Genomic DNA, 24,362 nt, shown 5'->3' on the forward strand with positions numbered 1-24,362 from the left:
GGGATGTCAATAATACCTACTATATCATTATACGAAGTAATATATCAAATAAAGATTGACGTTTTTAACATATTATGATTTATCTATACTGTAAGTAAGCCACTAAATTCGTGTTTATTAATAATGACAGTCACGTTTCAAATGCACGAACCTATTTCTGGTTCGCGTATAGATGGATCAGTGTTTGTCGAACCTGTTAACTCGTAATATCTATAGACATAATTAAACATGTGTATAGTATTTCTTCGGCTCTTTGATTTCATTTACGATTAGTGTGATGTTTCTATAATCTTATTAGTGAAAATCAAAAATGACAATAAGAGCTAGGAGTAATCGGATTGTTTATCGGCATTTCACATTATTTTATATTATTATCTTTGAGCTAGTGTATATAAACTTGTAACAATTTATTTAATTAGCATTGTTTTGTATTTTCCATCTGTTTACCTTAATTGATTTTCTCTTATTGCATTAATCCATATATAATATATTTATATAATATGTATACGGTATAGTATATAAGTAAACACACACGATCAATTTCCTTTGAATAATACTAAATGTTATTTAATAATTTCTGCGCAAAAAAATATGATTATAGAAATATAGAATAATATATGCACGTCCATAGATTGTTTGTTAAAGCCGTTTCTCTCGGGTATATCATCATAAATACATTATCGGGTTTTAGCCGAATTTCCACCATTAAAAACAACTTTAACCGTGTAAAATTGTTTACTTTTTTTGATTGGTAGGTACCATGAATATAAAAATATTGCAAATTCAGTTACTTATATGTTTTCAATTTTGAATAACTTTTTTTAAGTGATGTTGAAAAAATAAAAACGACTGCTCAATGTTCAGTTAAAGTTCTTTTTTATTTGTGAAAATTAAGTTTCCTATCTGTAGTATTTTTAGATATCTCTTTTTCAAAATAGTGTTTTATAATTTTATATAATTTCAATATTATTAAGTAAGTAATTAATTTGTTGTAAATTACTTCAAACAAGTTTTTTAATTTTTCTAAAGATTTCTTTTATCAAAATAAAACAACTTAAAAATTGAGCGCGCGTTGTAGTCTTATATGTGATTGAAAACATTTAATTATCTTTTAGGTTGACATTTTTACGGTTTTTTAAGTACACGGTTTAATTTAAAATTAACTTTAACAACAATAAAAATCCAAAAAAGGTATAATAAAAAGGTACCTATTTTATACAATTTTATTTTTTATTAGCATCATGAAATTGTATTTTAAATGTCATTGAAATACTTTAAAAAAGTATCCAAATAAATTCCAAGTACTAAAACACCAAAAATAACTTTGCACAAATTTATCATATTTTTATAAAATATATACTCTGTAATATTATTTAATGTCAACCATGATTAATCGCGATGTAAACATAAGATGGGTGGGTAAGTGAGTACCGCTCTGCTGCGCAGTAGGTGTCAAGTGGGTCAGTGTTACATAAAATACTCGTGTTTTTTTAAATTGTCGTAATACAAAAATAATGTGCGTATGTATTTTTAATATTTCTATACAGATACGCAGTTATAAAATCAACTTATGTGAGATCTTATATTATATTTTCAAGAATTTTTAACCGGTTAATACATTTTTTGGTAACTTATAAATAAAAAAACTAAAAAATTGAAAATATCTAAAACTTGACCAAAAAGATTTAAAAAATTTAGAAAATTATAGTATACACTATATATAGAAAATTCTAACGTAAACGTTTGGTGAAAATAAGTATCTGCGGTTGTTCATTTTTGAATTACAACAAAATATAAAATTTTAAATATTGTTATCACTTATTATTATTATTAATCAATAATTATTATTAAAGAAATTTTCAAGACTTTTGATCCATCTAAAATTTTGTATCGACATATTATATAAAGCAAAACTGAAAATATGTTTATGCTTATTAATAGCTCAAAAAGAGTTCTAATAATTGAAGTATTATATTTCAATTGAGGAAATGATGGTAGCATAAATATTTAGTAAAGAATTCAATCAATTATCTACATTCTACGGTTTTCGTTTTTGAAATACAACAAAATAACAAAAATCGTTTGAGGAAAAATAGTTATTTTACAGTTGAATATGTTATAGTAAAATTTGAACTTTAAATGCTCATAAAAATTAATTTAACTTTTTTAATAAACATTTTTTTTTAGTAAAAATTAAAAACTTAAAAGTATATAATACATTTTTAAATCTTAATTATAAATATTAAAAATTTTATGAATTTTAATTGCAAAATATTTTGCTAATTTCCGTGAATTTGAAAAACTTCGTTATAATACTTAATTCAAATGTTTTTTTTTTGTGAATTTATGCTTAACTTTTTTTTTTATTAATAAAACTATATAATATATATGACTTATATACACCTTATGATTTATGTTATATTTTTAAGGTTTTTGAATGTGTGAAAAAATTACCAATAAACATTGTTTTACTTTTGAGTTTTGACCTTCTAACTAGATTTATTTTGTTACCAGAAACTACTTCTAAAGTTGAAAATTGAAGATTTTTAACTTCTTTAAAAGTCGATAATATAAAAAAAAAACACACTGATAATTGTGAAATCAATACATTACTCTTTTCAGAATCTTAAATTATTAACAATACAAAGTATAAATAAATACATCATATTAAATAAGTACTTTAATAGATTTATATCTATTATCCCATACTCCATAGTTATAAGATTATTTATACCCGAGATTAATCATTTATAAAAACATTAAATTTGTTCTATTGATTAAGATTATATAGTATTTTTTATATCTATTAAAAATTGTCGAAATGCAATATCGCTATTAATTATTAATACTGTACATGTTAATATTGTTTTTTTTTTAGTGCGTTTATTCGACCTAAAGTTGGTAAACTACATGAAAATTCGTGTTTGGTAAGAATTATTTAGTATACTTATATTATTTATTTAATTTTAATATATCTGAAATAAAATGATTTGGAATTTTGGTACAGCAAATTTTGGAAGTACATTGAAAAGTTATTATTTTTTTTTCAACAATTTAAGCATAGTAATAGTTTTTATTTTTATTTAGAAAAGTTATTAATTTAAAAAATAACTATCATTAATGTATAAAGTTAATATAATTTTCGAATTTAACTTCCGGATATTCATTATTACTGTACATATAATATAATATATGTAATAGCTATATAATTTTATCAATATATTTTATTTCATTACCCATATTATACATAATACGTATGTTGTATATATTGTAAATGAAAGTGATGGTAACCTAAATATTGTTTAAATATTATTATTGCTATAAACTTACAAAGTATAGGTATAGTAAATTAAATGTTATTATTATAACCTTTGATTAATGATTGCTTTGTCTAAAAGGTCTCTTGAAGACAGTATATAAGACTATATATAAACGTAAATGCAATATATTTAGGCATACATTGTATTATATTTTATGCAAATTTTAGAAATATTCAAATTAACCGTATTGTTTAATTTAAAAACGTTTGCTTTGTTTTTGGGTTATTGGGTATATCTACATTTTGTAGTATAATGTAATACATACAATTTAAAATTCAGTGCCGCAACTTGATTATTTAGGGCCCCAGGGCGAAATTAAATTGTGGGCCCTATAACTATATAAAGTATATAATTTAAAATGCTACTATAGGTATAGACATTTTTTTATTTTGTTGATAAAACTAAAAGGTATGATAAATGATTATTATTTTTTTTTTAATTTAACTAATGTATTCTGTGTCATGGAATTAATAATACCTTTATTTATATACATCTATAATTGGATAATTAGAATAAATTTGAAAATCTCATATAATTAACAATGTTAACAAAATTATTATAATAACAATATATTAATTAATTAATAATCAATCAAATTTCATTCTTCTTGCTTTCATAATTAAAAAATTTGTCCCAATTTTTTCTATATCTATTTCTTTTGTACGATACTGTTCGATATTTAAAACTGAAATATTGGATAGTTGCTTTTTTAGTCTTTTCCAATAAATTGAGTTCCTTAAATAGTTTTTTATTATTTTGAGTTTTGAAAAAGGCTTTTCTCGTTTCTGAAGTTGCAACCGTTACCGGCAATGTCAAATAAATTAGTGGAGAAATACGTTTGGGCGCATTTACCCAAAACAGAACACTTTAGAGTTTAGGGTGTAAATCCATAACACGTTCGGGCGTAATATTTCCCTCCATAATACTATGTTAAAGCGCATTTATTTCTTTGCATATATTAACATATTTTACTAGATCTGAGCCTATTAGTGTTACCCAGAAGACACCGCGAGGAGGAGGTTGGCTCAATTGTTTTCCAAAAATTTTTTTTTTAAAAACCTAATTTAATCTTTTTTTATTTATCAATATTATTTAATATTAGGATCTTTCCTATTAATTAATTAATTTTTTTCCCGCAAAACGTGGTCCTAATTTTTCTATTTAATTTAATATAGACTTATATAAGTCTTATAATATACTATACTTATATTATTAATATTACTTACAATATAAGACTTTCGATTACTAGTTACAATACTTATTGTACCCAAAGGTATCTTCATAAATGCGCTCAAACGGGTCATCCCCATAAATTATACATACTCCTAATTTATCAGATTAACTTGTAGCAAAGTCATTTTCAAGAATAAACGAGGCCAGTGCTTGAATATACTATTTACATATTTATTTATTCTTTATTGTGTCTTTAATAGATAGAAGTTGACTCGTTAAATCTGAACTTATATCTGATTGATACATTTGTATGAAATCAAATGATTTTTTAACAGTAATTTCATCTGGTCCCAGTAATTGAGTTTTTAAAAAATTAAAGATATTACAAACATTAAGTAAGCCTTTAAACGATATTTAATTTGACATATTATTGTGTCAATAATTGGTAAAAATACTTTTATTTTAAAATTATCTTATGTGATATTTATTAATTATGTGTGTGAAATTTTTAAAATAAGATAGATAATATACTGTATTAATAATTGGCTCACTATGGGCCCCTGTCAAAAATGACTGGGCCCTTTGGCAGGGCCTTGCCCTGTCTGCCCTGGTGCTAATTGCGGCACTATTTAATTCCTAGGGTGATTCCTCATTGTAAAGCTGTAGAATAAGCTGTACCAATTTTCCATATCTTTGTTTTTAACAATACGCCTATCGTGTTACACTGTTACTATTGTTAATATACCTACTTAATTTAATTACCTAATAAAAATATTTATGTTTTTTTGCTGTCTTATAAAGTTTTGTCAACATACTGCTGGACACCACGTAAGTTTTTATTATCAATCTATATTATCATAATTTAGTAATTGTATACATTTCCTTTTTCAAAAAATAATAAATTTTATCAAATATTAGTTAAAGCTTAAATAATAAATATCTACCTATTATTTCCTATATATATATATATATATATATAAAAAAAAAAAAACTATAAACTGCTATATCTCACCATTTGTCAATTATTTAGATTAAATTTAAAATGATATAATATTATACATTACAATAACAATCTAATATTGTAAATTGGTATTTCTCTAAAAAAATATTATCGCATATTAATTAATACATTCACTTCATTCACTTTCATTCATATTCACTTTATTTGTCAATTAATGTAAATTAATAATTATTAGTTATAATAGTTATTCATCTATTATTTTATAAATTACACAAATTGATTGATTTATCATATTTAGTGATATTCAATAGACAATAACTTTAAAAATATTATTTACTTAGTAAACTCATTGATCACACATAAAATATAAATAAATTCGATTATGGTTAAATAATTTTCTAATAGGTTATAAGTGTAGTTTTATGTTAATTTTCATAAAATCTGTTCACTCTTCAAAACTAATCAAAAATGATTCATTTTCTTTTTTTTTAATATTTATTGAAACTTTATTCTATTTTTTGTTTTTACTTTAATTAAATTAAAAATTATAAACTGTTCTCGTAAAGACGTAAACCTATGTGTAAAATTAGGCTACAATTTACGATGGTTAATGTTTATTTTAGTGTATTTATTTTCAATAATAAATAGTGATACATTTTTAATTTAGTATTATTATTTTATTGACTTACATTTATCAGTATTATTAGATCTGGTTGTGGGTGATGCGAAAAATGTTTGAGCTTTAGGAATTGTGATGTATTTTATTTTTATTATTATTATCCCTATTATCTTTTCCTGTAAACACTTTTTCTAGTAGAATCGAAGAACTATAGAAGTGGGGTTTATTTTTAAAGGTCGAATCTAGGTGGTATTTTGTAGAGATTATCTCCCACATTCTTACCTATTGTGGTTATTATCACCACAATCTTTTAAAACGTTTACGTCAGCGTTACGCCAGCTGGTCTGGTCGGCTAGTCTGGCAATCCATTAATAGTACCGATCTTATTTTCGTTAAACATGTGTGTTGTTCCCTTTATATTAAATATTCTAACCATTCCAACATCGGGCTTTATTTATTTATTTGAATATCAATTGATAGTCCTGTGGGCTATGATTTAAACAAGTTAAATATATAAACACTCATAATTTTTTATTAAATAATTATTAATATAGGTAGGTACTATAAAATAGTTTATTTTACTTGCCTTTTTTGCTTAAAACTAATAATCGTAAATATATAGTGTTATAATAATTTATTTGAATAAAGAAATGTGTTATTATATTTCATATTTAATTCACTATTTTCTAAGCTTTAAGATAATATATATAAATAAAAATAAAAATTATTGATCTAAATTCATTTAAACTTCATTTACCAGTTTTTGAATTTAATGATGTATATCTACGAATTTTATTATGAACTCAGTATAAATAAGATACAATTTAGTCCTAAACACAAAATTCTAAATACATGTTTTTTATTTTTCATATTTTTTGGAATTTTTAGTAAATTCATCTTATATTTTATAAGTGCGCGAGTCATTTTATTTTATTGTATTACATACATTAAATTTGAAGCTCTTATGATTTATTCTAGTACAATTTTATTTTAAAACCTAAAAATATTTCAAAATGCATAAAAATAATAAGATTAAAATATTAAAAGCTATAAATATATTAAAAATATAAAACAAAATTAAGTATAATACAGGTATTTATTTTAAATAAAAAAAAATTTAATGAATTATAAAACATCATTTTTACTATTTATTATGGAATAACCTAAATGATTTTTAATAATAGTCGAGTCTTGATAACTCGAATTTCAAGGGAGGTAAAAATTAATTCGACTTGTGTATTTTTCTAGTTACAAAAGTTGCATTTTGAGTGTATGGGAATTCCCTAGGGACAAAAAAAAATTTTAATTATCGAAACGACTGTATTTATTTAACTCAATCGTGTTCTAGTATAAATGTATAATTTGATAAATGATTTTATTATACATTAAAAGTAACATTTTTTTTTTATTATTTATTATTTACTATATTCATAGTTAGAGAAAAAGACCAAGTGTTTATGCTTATTAAGTTCTATTAGGGTTGATAAATTATAAATAAGATTAAGATGTTTTACGTTTATTCTCTTATAAAATTATAATGGTGCTAGTTTGCATATTGTAGATACAATTTATAGAAATATTAATTTTAGATATGTGAATATTACGACCCCCCAATTGATATACCATAAGAAAAAATTAATTGTACAAGTGATAAATAAATAATTCTTTTATAATAGTCGTTAAATTTTACTTCTTTAAATACATAAAAAATATTATGTAGGATATTATTTATATAATTTACATGACTATTCCATTTTAGGCTATTGTCAATAATTAAACCAAAATATTTTAGTTATTTTACATTATCAAGTTGTATGCAATTCGAATTACATGAATTAATAATTAACTTATTACTGCGTTTTAATAAATGTACTTTTAAATTATATTTATTTAAGCAGTTTGTAATTTTTGGAGCAAAACAAATTTATTTTGATTTACTTAAATTTAATTTAAATTTGTTTTGACAAAAGCAAACATAAATTTTATTTAAAATTGTATCAGCTTCATAATACAAGTTGTCTATAGTTTTTTCTGATAATAAGATAGCTGTACATCAGAAAAACTCAGAATCTCAATGTTTGGATTTTTATTAATTTTTAAGAGATCATTAATAAAAATAATAAATAATAGAGGATCTAATACTGTGTCTTGGGGCACCCCACAACATAAATCAAGATTTTCAGATGAATAATTATTTATTTTAACATTTTCGAGTTCCACCACTTAAAAAGGATTGAAATAAAATATTTGATACTCCTGGTATACCTGAGCGATTTAGCTTTTTTATTAATAATTTATGATTTACAAAATCGAAAGCTTTTTATACATCTTGAAATATACCATTACTTTACAATTTTCATCAATATTTTTTTTTCAAATGAAGTTATCAACGTAAAAAAGTGCATCACTAGTATAAAAACCTGCTCTAAAACCAAATTGCTTATTTGAAAAGGAAGTTTGTTTTTCTAGAAAGTTTATTACTCTGCTTTTGATACATTTTTAAAGAATTTTCGTTAAGGTTAATGATAAACAGTACATATTTGTTAGTAACAATATAAATAGTGATATAGCTTAATAAGTATGAGTGGGAAAATCATTCAACTATAGCACTTCTTCATTTTATATCTTGACGTGGTTGAGTGGGAAAATCGTTTTTTAGATATAATAACGTCTTTTGATCATTTTAAGTCCTGCTTTCTCGTTGGATTATATAAAACGGTGATTGATGACATACAAAATAATAGGGGTTTTAAGTTTGAACATAGTATTAAATAGAGTTTTTTTGTAATGTTTAGTTGCTTTATATTTTATTTACTTTTAGGGTTTGTATATCTTTATACACTGTCTTGTTGGACGTGTACCAATAGCACAGTCTATAAATTTCAGTATTTGTCTAAGACATACATATATAATATATCATATATATCATATATGTCTTATATTGTATAGCATTGTAGTACATAGTTTAATCTCGAATATAATTTGTTTAAAATAAACAAAATGATTGCCAAAAATGAGTACTTGAAAGAAAAGACAAGTGTAAATTGTGTAGGTATACATGTAGAATAATTAAACATGAGAATGGATTCAAAGCACATTATAAAGATTTAATAAAAAAAAAATTTAATCAAAAGTCTTGTACAAAATAAATATTTACTAAGTATAATACGAGGGTGTAATAAAAAATTGTTCAACAGGTCAAGAAAATATTAACTAATTAACCTTGAACAATTTAAGTTACCTGTTAAATTTAAGCTTAGAATTGTTCCACAATTAATATAAATCATAATACGTAATACAGATTATATTTATTGAAATATTGTGCTTTCGCTTTTTATAGTATAAAATAACACTTTTGAATTAAATACTCAATATGAATAATCTTAAACTTTAAATTTAATCTTAGTATTTATGGTTAAATACATAGAGATTAGAGATCAAGTTTTCTTTTTCTTAAATTAATAATCAATATATTTTGGTGATATAAACATATTATATTTAAAGATTTTTTTTAGAATAGTTCTATTTATTGATAATACATTAATATTAAAATATTTGATTTGTTTTTGAAATTTTATTGCGTTATAAATAAATTCATATTTTTCCACTAAATTTCGAATGTATTTAACTAACCATAAATATTACACATAAAAAAAAAAGAAAGAAAAAATTTCAAATGCAACTTCATATTATCTTTGTAAACACGTACGTCGATACGTATTAAAATGTGACAAAATGGTGTATTATATTTATTCATAATGGTGTACTGTACCTTACCTATTTATAGTAAAATATTTTCAATAATATACTTATAAATATGACTAATTATTTTACTTTTGTTCAATATGTATTTCAGGAGATGAAAGAAGCATGCAAGGTAAGAATATTTTTAAATTATAATTTTATTCAGTTTATTACTATCTATTAAGATACTAACAATTTAAAATTGTCGGTAACTAATAAATTTGCCCAAAATTTCAATTTTTTTTTACTAGAAAATAATTTCTGGTTAATTTGTCATCATATTATATGTTATAGGTTCTAATAGTGACTTAACATTTTTAGTTTTAATATAATTAGATTAAATATTGTAATTTAAATAAAGTTTAGTTAACTTAAATTTCAATTATTTTGAAAAAGCTTACTTAAAAATTAAATTAAATTGTAATGTATGCAATTTAATGTTTTAACATCAATGATAGAAATAGTATAGTAATTTAAAGTATAAAGTATACTATATTTAACAAACATTTTTATTGTTTTAAACATTATTTTGGTACAATTTTAAATACTTTTTATTATAATCATACGTTTTCGGATTTTATAAATAATGTACTTAAAATCTGAAAATATAGTAATCACATTTTTTTTTATAATAACCTTAAATTTGATAAATTGAAAATCGATTACTTAATATAAATATATATTTGATACATTTATTTTGAAAACATTTGTTAGTTGTTTGATAAACTAAGAATATTAAATTTTAAATAATATATAGATTATAGAAAATCGTGTAACCTATAGCCTACGTTGTCTAATTTGTTTTAATTTTATTATTAGACTTTTGAACGGCTATTAGTACTAGACTCTCAAATTGATTTACCACAAAAACTTAAAGATGAAATTAAATTATTACCCAGATGGAATATTATTCAAGCTTCATTACCACACATAATACATTCTACAGCAGCTATTCTTCAAAACAGGTAAAATATTATCAATAGTTAATTTAACGTATACAATTTGTATTTGTATTTTATTTTAATCATGATTTTTTGAAACGCTATATAGCTAATAATAGTTATGATATGTAAATGCCTAAAGTTAATAATATATGCGCTGTAGTTTAATGTAGGTAATGTTATTTGTTTAGAAATTAAGTATAGGTACATATGTATTTTTAGTTTTTATAATCATATTATAAAAATAAATACCTATTTTTGTAGGTATACATTTAGTTGAAAAATTTTAAAAGCTGAAAATTTTCATTCTTTAAGATCCTTATTTATAACAATTTTATAGAGTGTAATTTTATGAAATTTGTATTAATTAAACAAAATAAAAGTTCTTACGTAGTATAGACATTACACGCCATTATCTATGTTACTTAAGTCAACTATTTTTTTAATGTTTTGTAGAAAGCATCGTTTATAATTTTTATTTAAATGATTATTGCTTTATATTGAATTAATAGGATACCAGGTAATTTAACTTAAATTAAAAACTTTAGCGAATGAGAGCAAGGAACGCGTTCAATATTCAGAACATTCAAAATAAAGCAATGATTTAAGTTTAATTTTTTGATATTTTTTAAATAAGATTTCTTATTTTGTATTCTCTTGGATAATTGTTTAGGATTGTATAAGATTGCATAGGAAAGATTAATGAATATTCATTAGTGTGAAGTTGTGTGTTTAATCATTTGTATTGTCAGATGGCTGGTTTAGTGAGGTTGTTGTTAGACGTAGTAAATCCTTGTATAATTCGTTATTATTCTTTAGTCTTACACTACCTACACTGAATACACGACTAAGGTTATTTTCTCAAATAGACTGAAAAGCTTGCATTGGTCTTATATTATTTGAAGGGCGTAGTTAAACTAAATTTAAATTCCACTAGTATTACCTAAGAGAGATTTTAGTTGTTTTCAATAAATAAAAATGATTAAAAATATGATTGGAATTTGAGACTGCTCTATTGCAATACATCGTTAAGTCGGGTTTAATTCATTAAGTTTCGCATTTTGAGCGATGGATTTGGTGATATGAGGTTTATCGTGTTATATAAATTATATGGTGACTATGTATGTGCAGGGTTGACTACATAGATATACTATAGTCACTATATGCACATATATCATGTATATTAATTATTATTATTCATTTTCCGCCCTTTTTTATGTGCCCACTGTGTAGTTACAGTTTGATACGGTTTTAATACCATATAATTGATCATCGAAGTTGATGTTAAGTTATCTATAAATACGTATAACCTTGTTTAATAAGTATTTACTTAGGTTACATATATTGTTACAGGGTCACTTATATTTTACCTATATGTACTGATTTTGCTTTTCAGTTTATTTTTGATAAATTCTTATTTTGAATATGTTCTTTCATTCATACAATTTTTTGAATTGTTTAGTTATCATTTTTAAAAAAATGATAATAAATAGATACATAATTAAATTGTATCTTTTTCATAAAATATTCAATTTTGCTAATCTTACAATCTTCGTTTTTCATATACACTATTTTTAATTTCTGTACTTGGTCAAAAAAAAGGAAATGTAGAATAAAAATATTTTACATTTTTTAATAAATTATATCACTGTAATTATACCATCTTCCTATAGTCTGCAGTTCTTCAAAATTCAACCCAAATATATGGCAAAGGTTTGAAATATAACTTTTACCAGCTTACGTTTTATTGTAATAAATAATAATCAATCATTTTCATTTTGTAATTTTCTTAAATTTAATAAACTGTATTCAAATGCATGGAGAAATTTATAGACATTTTAATATCTAGATTTTAACTTTCAGTTAAATTTTGATTGTTATGAGTTGTATAATACTTTATTATTACCTATGCATTTTTACACAATTGAATACTCAGATGGCACCTATTGGTTGTTATACCGCGTTTGTTATCAAAACATTTTTTTTTCAATAATTGAATTTGACTGGATTAAATATTTTCCACATTTTATTAGTTTATTTTATTTTTAATGTAAAATAATATATATATATATATTATACCAATAAAAATGCATGCATGAGTATAACTTTACTAAAATATTTAATTAATATTAGTTTCTTAGAATCTAAAAAGTATATACAAACATACAATTTTATTTGTTATTTAGAAAAGGAACAAACATACAATACATTGGGCCCATAGAGTCAAAATTATTACTTATTATGCATTGGATAATTCAAGACGCGCCTGATGAATGTGCGGATTCTGATTATGAAAAAGGGACGTTTCAAACTTTACCACATTATTACCTTTTTAGTATTCCTACTATGACAGTAAATATTATTTTTAATAATATTGATTTTAGTATCTAAAATTATATTATTATACTATTTATTTAATTAAAAAATGTTCTAGTTATTCATTTATTTGATTGCACCGCTAATAAATCAAGTTAAAGAATCAGATTTGATAACCAATGGGTTAGAAAGTGGATTGAAAATGTGGCAAGCATTTTGGGACAATCGCACACCTAACATTGCATGTTTTTCGGCACATTGTAAGCCAAAACCTAAATCTTTATGGTATAATCTTAAACGACTATCACAAGGTATTTCTTAATAGATATTACTCTTTTAAAAAATAATAATTTTTTATTTTAATACTACTTGCATGTTTGTTAACTATAGAGAAATTAAGGAATCAAGAATATAATAGTCGTACAATTTCAGCATCTGTTAGTTCACCTCATAATATAAATCATAATGAGTATTGCCAAAGTAATATAGACGAGGTACCTATATGTATTTAATTATTTCTATTAATAAAATTATAAAACATCATAATAATCATTAATAAATAAATATTTAAATAAAAATATTAACCGATTATAACAATCTTTTTTATTTTAAAAGTCAAAATATGATAAATGTTTAATAACAATAACAATTTTAATAATTTTATGATTATAAATTTTATTATTCATATGTAGATATGGATAACATCACCAAAAGAGAAATGTTTTCCGGAAACTATACCTGAAGAAAGTTCGAGTACGGAAGACGAACAAGTCGTAAGTTTAAAAAAAACATAACTTTGATTATCTATTATTACTATGAATTATGATTTTATAAAACATATATTTTAGGTGATTTTTCACATACCTCCATACGAAGAATATGTCAATAATACAGACAATTTACAAAATAATTACCAAGTATGAAAATGAAATATTAAATTATTACTTAATCGATCTAAATAAATGATATTTATTAGGGTAAACCAAGTATATTTCAACTGCCAGTTGGCAAGTCAGACTCGATGTATACTTATGAAGATTTGGCATCAATAACATTACCCGAGATGAAGCAATTACAAAAAAAAATGAGAATAGGGTAAATATTTTCTTTTCATCTTAATCTCATAATCACGCACACACACACACACACGCAGACATTTAATAAATTTATTAATATATGTTTTAAATTTTAGAAATTCAAAAAAAAAAATCACAGGGTCAAGCAGTTATAAAAGTTCAAGTTTTTTAACAGAAGAATCTGTTTCTATTGATTTGAATGCTGCCACGTTTTTAGATGTTGCAGTATTAAGATGTTTATTTCTTCCTCAATGGTGCGAAGAAGGTGTTTACTGGTCTCTTCAATTCTTATACCATAGGTTTGTAATATAATTATTATGAATTATAACAATATTAAATTATTTAAATTAAAAATTAATCTGAAAAGCGAATAACCTACTCAATTCATGCAATTAATTTAAATTAATAAATTATGTTAAGGATTAAAATTTTATCACCATCTATAACAAAAATTGATTTTATGTAGATACTTAATTTAATTATTACATACAGATCAAGACTCATTGTTTAAGAGATTTCTACTGTCATGCCCTATTAAAAAATTCGGTACAGAAAACTTAATCCACAATTTATAAGGATAATATAAATGGGCAATGTGTGTAAATAGGTGGTGTATTAAACATAAGCACCTATAAAGTATAATTAGAGATATATGTATCTTATATAAGAGATTCAAAAGTTCAATTCTAATATAATAAACAATTTCTTATAATTATTTACTTATTCATATTTAGGTATTTTTAGAAAATTTGAATACTTACAATATAATATAATATAAATTTTGAAAAAATTTGAATTTAACAGAAAATCTATCAAAATAATCAATTAGTTTAATAATATTAGTTCTTATTTTAATCTTACGGTATAATTGCAATAACTGTACCACATCATTAATTTAGTCAAGTCTTAACCGGTCTTTTAGGTTGAACATTATTAGAGAAAATAAGAATTCTCTTAAGAAAAAATTAAACAAAAGTTAAACTTTTGTTTGTATTTTCTATTATAATAGATTACAGAGTATTAATGAAAATATAAAAATCAAACAAGAACCTCGAAGACGCAGTAATTCATTGCCAATACCTAAAATTGAGGTTTCATTTCACCATGAACCAGATTTTCGAGGAAAAATCGTAAAACCAAATTGTGTGAACATATTTGATGCAGGGGATAATTCACCTGGTACGTTTATTTCAAAACGTATTGATAAAAAATTAAGTTTAACGAATATACCAACGCATTTAATATAAAACATTATTGTTTAATATATTTGTGTTATTATTTATTCAGAAATTATCAAGGATAGAAAAAGAACATTTTTTGAAGATCGAGACGTAATGAACATTCATTCAAGGCATGCTAGTGAACGAATAAAGAAAAAGAAAAAAATCGTGGACTTGAAAGCATTTGCAGTAGGACGTAAACTTTTGTCAAAATCAGAAAAAAATTTACAAAAAATAGATTATATAAATGACGTGATGATGATAGAGCCAGTAATTACTAAAACATATAAAAAAGTATTTTTTTAATTAAAATGTTAATAAAAATATTCATTATTTTGTCATAGTGTCATGATGACTATGCAAATGAAGAATTACCAAACCCTTTAATAAAAAAATTAGAGTTTTTGTTTCAAAACAACAAAACTGGATTTCTTAATAGAGGAAAGAGTCTTCCAAGTCTTAGGTATAAAATGTATAAAATAATACCTTACCAAATATAATTATATCTTTTTTCTTTCAGAGTTAATGATATAAAAAATGTAAAAAGTTTACTTAATCCAATTATTACTATAACGGAACACTCTGGTATAACTTCCCCAGATATAAGTTTCTACAAAGTAAGTTTAATTGATTTTTTTTTATGTTTGTTGGTAATTTTAATAATTTCTTATATACAAATTGATTATAATATTGCAGGGAAAATTTTTTGATGATTTTTCATTTGACAATGTATTTCCACACGGACAAAAACTATCTAAGGAATTTCGTCAGTCAAATTTAACGAGATCTCAAACTGATTCAAATATAACATATATTAGCGAAGAAGTAGCAGAAGTTCCAGGCTCATTAAATTACATTACAAAAGATGGGGATGTTGATTTTGAAGTTGTGTTAAGGGTATGATCGTATTTACTATTGATGATTTTAAATATTTACAATATTTATAATTATTTTAGGCTATTCATTTTTCTGTATATCAAGTTAACACTTGTAAAACATTCAGAGTATGTGAAGTTGTTATTAATTTAATTGAATTACTGTTGGACTTGGGAATATTAAATCAATCATGGCATGGAGATTCTAAAGTTCCAAATACTTGTTTACATAACATCAACCTTGATGCAGAATACTTTGTGCATATATCATACAAAAAAGCAATGTCAGCACACGCACTTGCCATGAGCTCCATTATAAAGCAAGTGTTTCTAATTATCTCAATACAAATTAATAAATGTTAAATTTTTAAATTTAATTTTATTTACAGGATAATACAAAATTTAGGATGTCCTCATAGTTGTGGTGAAGGACATAGAGGACCTCCTGCAAATTTTGTACGGACCCAATGTCAATGCTTACTAAATCGACTAAAGCAATATGACAAACGACAATTTTCAAACTATTTGAGACATTTTGTTAAAAACAACTCACTTACTTTTATAATTAATTTTATTCATTCATACATTGGATTCTGTACTGAACCAATGCAAATTCTCTCACCAATGTGTAAGTATAAATGCAAATTTATTTTAATTAAGTATAAATTAAAGTTTCTTTATATGGTCTTATATTTTCTATAGACAACAAAAGGAAATCTCTTGATACGATATCCCAGATGAGTGGATCTCCATCAGGATATGGACCATCAATATGTAGTAAAGGGAATGAATATCATGTTTTAAGTGTTATATTTAGAAGTCTGATTACTAGAGTCGTTGTGTCATATAAAGAACTAAGAAATCCCGAGAATACTGTAAGCATAATAATACCTAAGCGTTACAATAATATTATAATACCAAAAACGCCATTCAGTTGCAAAAATTGAGTTCAAGTAATATTAAATATAATATATAACAATAATATAATCCTTTCATTTTAATAGGATATTTATAATACCCTAAGATTTTTAATCGGTTACGTCAAAGACACTCATTCATCAATATTTAGACGCGTGATGTTAAGTGGATTACTAGATACAGCTAATCGAAACAATGAAAAACATAGCAATATTCAAACTACACGTGTAATTAGGTAATATTAGGAAAATACAAGTAGTATAGTAAATAATTTAAATAAATGTTTTATTAAATGGTTATTGTTGAAGGCATATTCCTATTCATGATCATGATGAACATTCAAAATCTATAACGGAACCTTTTGTACTGGATAGAACGAATAGAAAACTTTTATTCAAAAAAAGAAATACAATAGCTAGTTACTCAGTTAAGATTCATTGCTTTTTAATTTAGAATTTTCCAATTGTAAGAAAACTTCAAGAGCTAATTAATTTTTTCTTTTAGAATGCTTTTGAAAATCAAATTAGCGATGATATTAGGAATCAAATGTCATCAGTTAGTTTGAAGAGAAGAAAAAATCCAATGCTAGTTTCTAAACCTAGTGAAGGAAGTATGCAATGTTCTAAAAAATCATATACAAATCGTTTACAAATCAAAGAAATAGGTCAGTTGAATAATTTATTTTATATAGGTATTTTTAACGAAAATATATAAAATCAATAAAAAAAATACAACTTTTTTTGCGGATTATAAATTTACATTTTATTGAAAGATTTTTAATAATATCGTTTTACCATTATTTGAATTATTAGTTAATTGGATTAGTTCAAAGTCAAGTGTGCACGAATGTCGAACGAGGCCTCAGGGTTTGAGTTCATCTTATGACTCATCTTCAGATGTAGGCTCACTAGTACGACAAGCAGCAAATTTACATCAATCATATTGCAGAGGTTCTAAAAAGAGTAGAAATGGGTAAATTAATTTAATATTGATGGAATATATTAAGATTAAAAATATATATAATCGTATAAATATTATAGAATGTCACAGACTTTCAAGAAAACTAAAAAACGAATGGGGCACCATCTAAATAAGTATGTTTTTCGAAAAGGTAGAAAAAAGGATAAGAGTACAGAAGATTCTCAAGGAAGCTGTAAATTTGTTACTTTACTTTGTATACTTAAAGTTTGAATAAAACTCTATACACACATCGATGCATTTTTTTTCAGATTTAAGTCGTCGAGATTCCTTAGATGACGGAGATCACCCGCATCAATCAGAATTTGTTGTTTTAAAAGAAAGAAAATTAGTACAAATTAAACAATTACGAGCGGGAATTCAGCGGTTTTCAATAATGATGGAAATGTGTGGACCAGGATCTGTCCCAGATGCAAATTTTATATCTGCAGCATTTGATTTAGTATATAAAAATATATATGACTTATATAGATTGCCATTTCTATACAAAATATTTTTTTAGCCAAATACACCAGTTCTGGCGAGAGCAGTTTTTCTTTTGGAATGTTGTCATTTTGTTCATGGCTGTAATAAAGGTCAATGGTCAACTTGGATACGAATGGTGAGACCTTCAGGTTTAAATGTTAAGCAATCAATGGTTTCTGGTGCTAAGAAATCCATCGTCGTTCAACATAACGCTGGAAAACTTTTTCGCCAATGGGGAGAAGTAAATATATATAATAAATACACGTATTTCGACAAGAAGCGTTAAATAGCGGTTTCAAACATTACAACACTTTTGTAATAGAGATTTAATAACATACCTACTATATCTTATAATGAATTATAAATATCTCTAAGCGATGTACTATGAGATAATTAAATATGATGTATACTGTATTATTCCAAGAGGATAAAAACATATAAAGAATTATTTTAGACAAATAATATTCATATGAAATAAAAAAATGTATCTGTATATATTTTATTAGTGTATACGTATACGTCTATCAATGATCAGTAAACCTGTTATATATATATACGTAGTATATACATAAAAATTTAAGTATAAAGTATTAGAGTTATGTTTTCCATTATGGAAGCAAGATAATGTCATTTGAAAAATGATACAGATTATATATGTATTTGACAAGTTTTTCTTGTGTTAAATTTTCAAGATTTTTGCCTGAGTATAGGTAAATTAATTTTAATAATTAATAATGCAACAACTATCAATACTGACATTCTATGCAGAAACACTAATTAGTTACTTGATAATTAATATTGGTATTTAAATAATATATAAAATAACTATATAGTCACAAATTATTCAAAAAGTAAAAATGTGGTAAAGTTGTTAATAAACATTTAAACTATAATAGTATATAATTTATTTTGACAAACAGATTATTGCAGCACGTTTAGATGAAATGATTTCTGAGGATAAAAAACAATTGCCTCACATTTTATCGTGTATTGCTGATGAAGCTAATCAACGAGAGTTACAAAATGAAGATGAAGAAGAAGATTTTTTGGATGAAAGTATGACCAAAAATGATTTTAATTTTCTCAAAATACATTTTAAATAATATTAATGTATTAGCATCTGGAATTTCTCGGATGTTCAGTTGTCCAATGGTCCTGCGTTTGATTGCATGTATGTTATTTTTGGAAATAACTTCTTATTTACGGGAGACATATAGAACTTTACCAAAAACTCGGCCATCGAATACTTACACAACATTACCGGTTACATCAAATGCCTGGGAAAGGGAAAGGCAATCTCATAGCAGAGAAGGACGACGATGGTCGATGGCTTTATCGTCGATGGGACATTCACAAGCTTCTGCTCAAAGTTTACAATCGATTTCTGGTGAAAAGGATCAAGGTATATATCTCCTGGATACTTAAAGTTTGATAATAGTTTTTAATTATTACAGGATCTACGTGTTAAGAAATATATACCTTTATTCCAGTAAAAATCTCATAAAGTATGACAATTACTATTGAATGGTGTTTTAATAATACTAATGTATCCTAAGATCGATTATTGAATTCTGTGATTCATGTTACATGTTTGAAATTAGCTTTTGTAGTTATACATTTGTTAAGAAAAAAAACTTGAGTGTGAACAAATATTGTATCTTTGGCAAAATTGAATGCTTGTTTAACGAATGGATGTCATTACTGTTGTATCGCAGAGATGGAGAAAAGTGGAAATGAGCTTTTACAGAGTCATTTAAAACCAGAAGAGGAAGTTAGTCGAAAAAGTAGCGTCATTGTTGCTACAAATGTGTTGACCAAACTTCGCAGACACGCTAAACTAATAAAAGAAAAGCGCGGTATGAGCTTCAAACAGTGTTACTGACCAATAATATTGCACTATATATATAACAAAAATAGTTTGCATGGAATATAGTCCGAAACTAATTTTTACTGATGCTTTTACCAAATTAATTTGTGTTAACATTTGTTTGATTTGTTTGCCTTGCGCCTTGTGACAGACTGATTTTGCTTTGCATTCCCGATAAACATTTGTCTATAGAAATTATATTAATGCTTAATTACCAACTTATTTATAAGTATTACAAATCACAGATGAGGTTTTACATTTCAATCAATTAAGGTTTTATTTTAACTACTAGGTACCTAGTACTTATACTCTCCTTTATTAATGAATAATACTTGTTTAATTATGTTGATTGATAAAATGTAGTTAATTACAACACTTGAATATTCAACCAAATATTTTATTTAATAACGTATATTAAATTAAACACAAAACTTAAAGTTATAAATATTATTGCCATTTAAGTATTGTATTCGTATGAAATATATTTTTATTCTAGAAGTTTTACTTGAATCTTTTGAATATTACTTTTTGTGTAATTGACACAAATGAATGTATTCTAATCAATTGTAAAACATTCTTTATTCAAGATCATGATTGAAATAATAACACTGAAAAATTGCTTAAGTTTTAATATTTAATATTAATACTTTATGTTTTTATTATAGTTTTCAAGTTAGTTCAATACTTGTCAAAGGTAAATATAATTAGATCAAACAATTCATTGGATCCATAGAATTGTATTATAAAATGAATATAGGTACTTAACTTATTTTAGAAACAATTTAAATGATAAATAAATGGCTATTTTATAATTTTATACTTTTAAATAGATTAAGCATTTAAAAATCGTTATCTTCTCAAAACATATAAAAATTAAGCTAATTATATTAGTGAGTGAAACTTTTAAGAATCTTTTTAAAAACTCAGGATTTTAATCAAATGTGATTTTTTTTTAGTATTATATTCAAAGTATTTAAAAACTTGACTAATTTTTACAATTCCTTTAATCTATATACACACTTAAAAAATGTGATTTACAAATAACATGACTGAATTTTTTCATAGATGTATAATCTGTTAAAGCATTGCATTTTTAATCTATATTTTGAATGGGATAAATAAATAAATGTATTCCATATACGGGTAGGTAAATGATTTCATAGACAGATAGGAATATATTTTTGAGCATTACTACAATAGAGATACTAATAATACTAAATTAATAAATTACTTTTTATACTGATTTTTACTTTAAAATCATTATATCCTACTGCATACTTACTTAATGTTTCGTATGAACGTAAATGTGTACAACAAATGTGTAAACTATAATTTCTGGATTGCATATAAAGTTTGTAGTTTAATGACTAATTTATTTGGAATTTAAACCAAGAACTATTGATTCATTAAATTTTGATTAGTGAACTTTGATGCAATCCGGTATAGATTGTTTAATGTATAAATGTATAATGTGAAATGTACTGTGTACTTATCTATAATTGTGTGGCATCTGTAAATAAAATAGGTATGTTGTATGAGTCACCATTTAGTCTGTAATATGTATATATATATATATATGATATTATGATATATTGATATAATATTATAATTAATTGAATCTAAATATTAGTTTTTTCACATTTTTAACATACAAAATATCTTAAACTAAAACCAGTTTGAATGCTAGGTTATTTAATTTAAATAGTAAGAAACAATTATTCTGTGCACAATTTTGATTATTTAGGTATTTACTATAATATACCTATTACTTAACACTAAAGGTATATATTTGTATATTATGTACCAATGTACATAATGGTAAATTATTTTGTTATCCTAATGCAAAATACACAGAACGGCAATTATTATTATATTATACTGTATTTAAACATTTTATTGTATAAATATGTGTAACTATTTATTATAATAGAATATTTTCTGTCACCTGCATAAATACTATCAATAGATTGGTGATGCTTACAAAAGGTTTAAGTTTACTTCTCACATGTTTATACAATGAAAATCTAAATTAAACATCATATATTAATCAATACCAAAAAAGAAATCATTAATGCACGAAGTTTTACCAACCCAATCGTTTCTAGCGTAATATTTTATCTAGCGTTTATTCTACAATTATTTTCGTAATGAATCTGTGTTTCTATCCCCTATTATTGAAAACCACGAATACCAAGAATAATAGTTTTTAATATAATATATATATATTATATATGTATAGAAATGCACATGTTGTAAAAAGTATACATTATTATATCGTACTCCAATTATTGAAAAATCGTAAATATTAGATGTATAGTCTCTGGTAGAATATTATAATTGTTTGAAAAAGTGTAATATCTGTAATCCTACCACTACTGTTCTCCAAAGTTATTCGTAGAAGATAATAATTATTCAAGTTATTTTTTTTTATATTCTACTATGTATATGGGATATCTATGATTTATGAACCTGAATTATACCTGAATAGATTATCAATATCGTTTTGGTATAGTGTTGTTCACATTGCGTTATTAATAAAGTCACTCTTGTTACATAGTATGTGATTACGTAGAGGTTGGATTACCAAGATTGCACTATTCGTATTTAATATTATACATAATTATTTTGACAAATTAATTATTTTTTTTCGTCTGATCAGCTCCCGCTGACAAAGGGAAAACATGTTTGAAGCGAAACGATTGTGAATCTGGACAGTCAAATGAAAATTCTAATTCAAATGTTCATTTTAATCAGGTGAATAAATAAATAAATCAATAAAATTAATGGCTACACTCGTATTTCAATAATAATACCTACAAATGTTCCCATTATTTAACATTAGTATTATTTTCTTTTTTAGTGGGACGAAACGAGTTCAGCGAACACAGATGATAAAAAAAATAAAGGGGCGAATCAATCTACTGTTCATCCTTTGTCACAAAGGAAGAGTATGGCGGGATCGATTAAGCGATATAGTTTGAAATTACGAAGAAATACTAAAGAAGGAATAAAAGAAATTATGTCTTCCGATGGAGATTGTGCGTACTATTAGAGTATTGCTATACCTACATACTATAATTATATAATATATTATATAGAATATGTTTAAAATTACTCTAATTTTCTTTAAGATCGAAGCGATACGTCCGACGGTTGTGCTGCAGTAATACCTGGTGAAATCAGTGGTGAAGATGAATCGGCAGCCATGATGAGTGATGATCATGCGCCAACCAGCCCATGTGAGAGTAATGAAACTGACGATACGACATATTTTATGCCATGGTTAAAAGTAATTTTGTTATACTATTCTTATACTAATTATTTTTATAATATTAACACGCAGAACGATATTTTATTACTTGGTTATGATTTCAGACTGTAATTCAAATAAACAAGTCATTTGACCATAGTTGTACTCATCAGTCGTTTTGTCATCCATTCTGTTATAAAAGGCAGATGCGATCTTGTTCAAGACTTATTAAAGCTATTAGAAAGGTAACATAAATAATACAGTTATATTTTTATAACAGACTAGTTAGACAGTTTGTATATTATATAGTGTCTAAAATCTGTAATGCATTATGTACCTATAAACCTAATCTATGAATAATGAGTGTGTCTATAAATACTCAATCTAATTTTTCGGTGGTACATAATTCAAGTATTTTATTTATTATTTGTTAATGTTATAAATACTATCATTAATAGTTATATGGTGAAGAATTTGGCTTAATGGCTTCTCTAGAAGGCAGTGGGGATTTTGAAGAATTTGGTATAACAAAAATTGACGCTAAAAGAAACTTACAGTTAACGAGCTGTCAGTCTTCTCCAAACAAACGAAAAGATAGCCTTGGAAAAATAGAAAAGTATTATCTCCATATTATATTTA

At 24.3% G+C, this 24,362-nt stretch overlaps 1 protein-coding gene across 3 annotated transcripts in view; it reads left to right on the plus strand.

Moving 5' to 3' along the window:
- The window catches only part of LOC114126736 (protein unc-80 homolog), a 38,444-nt gene that overhangs the window by 1,003 nt on the left and 13,079 nt on the right, over positions 1–24,362 (plus strand). For 2 of the 3 annotated variants that reach the window (XM_027990743.2, XM_027990741.2), the window contains exons 2-35: positions 2,879–2,927; positions 5,295–5,321; positions 9,930–9,950; positions 10,637–10,782; positions 12,945–13,110; positions 13,193–13,385; positions 13,465–13,568; positions 13,767–13,847; positions 13,923–13,991; positions 14,051–14,169; positions 14,267–14,449; positions 15,160–15,329; positions 15,438–15,640; positions 15,715–15,833; positions 15,891–15,987; positions 16,067–16,267; positions 16,327–16,565; positions 16,635–16,873; positions 16,948–17,120; positions 17,250–17,398; positions 17,472–17,589; positions 17,668–17,827; positions 17,976–18,135; positions 18,204–18,316; positions 18,393–18,583; positions 18,644–18,847; positions 19,527–19,662; positions 19,724–20,008; positions 20,322–20,462; positions 23,133–23,227; positions 23,334–23,511; positions 23,605–23,762; positions 23,849–23,968; positions 24,182–24,339. In XM_027990743.2, coding sequence (XP_027846544.2) covers positions 2,879–2,927; positions 5,295–5,321; positions 9,930–9,950; positions 10,637–10,782; positions 12,945–13,110; positions 13,193–13,385; positions 13,465–13,568; positions 13,767–13,847; positions 13,923–13,991; positions 14,051–14,169; positions 14,267–14,449; positions 15,160–15,329; positions 15,438–15,640; positions 15,715–15,833; positions 15,891–15,987; positions 16,067–16,267; positions 16,327–16,565; positions 16,635–16,873; positions 16,948–17,120; positions 17,250–17,398; positions 17,472–17,589; positions 17,668–17,827; positions 17,976–18,135; positions 18,204–18,316; positions 18,393–18,583; positions 18,644–18,847; positions 19,527–19,662; positions 19,724–20,008; positions 20,322–20,462; positions 23,133–23,227; positions 23,334–23,511; positions 23,605–23,762; positions 23,849–23,968; positions 24,182–24,339 — 4,965 coding nt within the window. The remainder of the gene's footprint in view (positions 1–2,878; positions 2,928–5,294; positions 5,322–9,929; positions 9,951–10,636; positions 10,783–12,944; positions 13,111–13,192; positions 13,386–13,464; positions 13,569–13,766; positions 13,848–13,922; positions 13,992–14,050; positions 14,170–14,266; positions 14,450–15,159; positions 15,330–15,437; positions 15,641–15,714; positions 15,834–15,890; positions 15,988–16,066; positions 16,268–16,326; positions 16,566–16,634; positions 16,874–16,947; positions 17,121–17,249; positions 17,399–17,471; positions 17,590–17,667; positions 17,828–17,975; positions 18,136–18,203; positions 18,317–18,392; positions 18,584–18,643; positions 18,848–19,526; positions 19,663–19,723; positions 20,009–20,321; positions 20,463–23,132; positions 23,228–23,333; positions 23,512–23,604; positions 23,763–23,848; positions 23,969–24,181; positions 24,340–24,362) is intronic. The other variant, XM_027990742.2, reaches the window with a different exon arrangement.

Source organism: Aphis gossypii, chromosome X, assembly GCF_020184175.1.
Source record: "Aphis gossypii isolate Hap1 chromosome X, ASM2018417v2, whole genome shotgun sequence".
In the NCBI taxonomy this organism is placed as follows: Eukaryota; Metazoa; Arthropoda; class Insecta; order Hemiptera; family Aphididae; genus Aphis; species Aphis gossypii.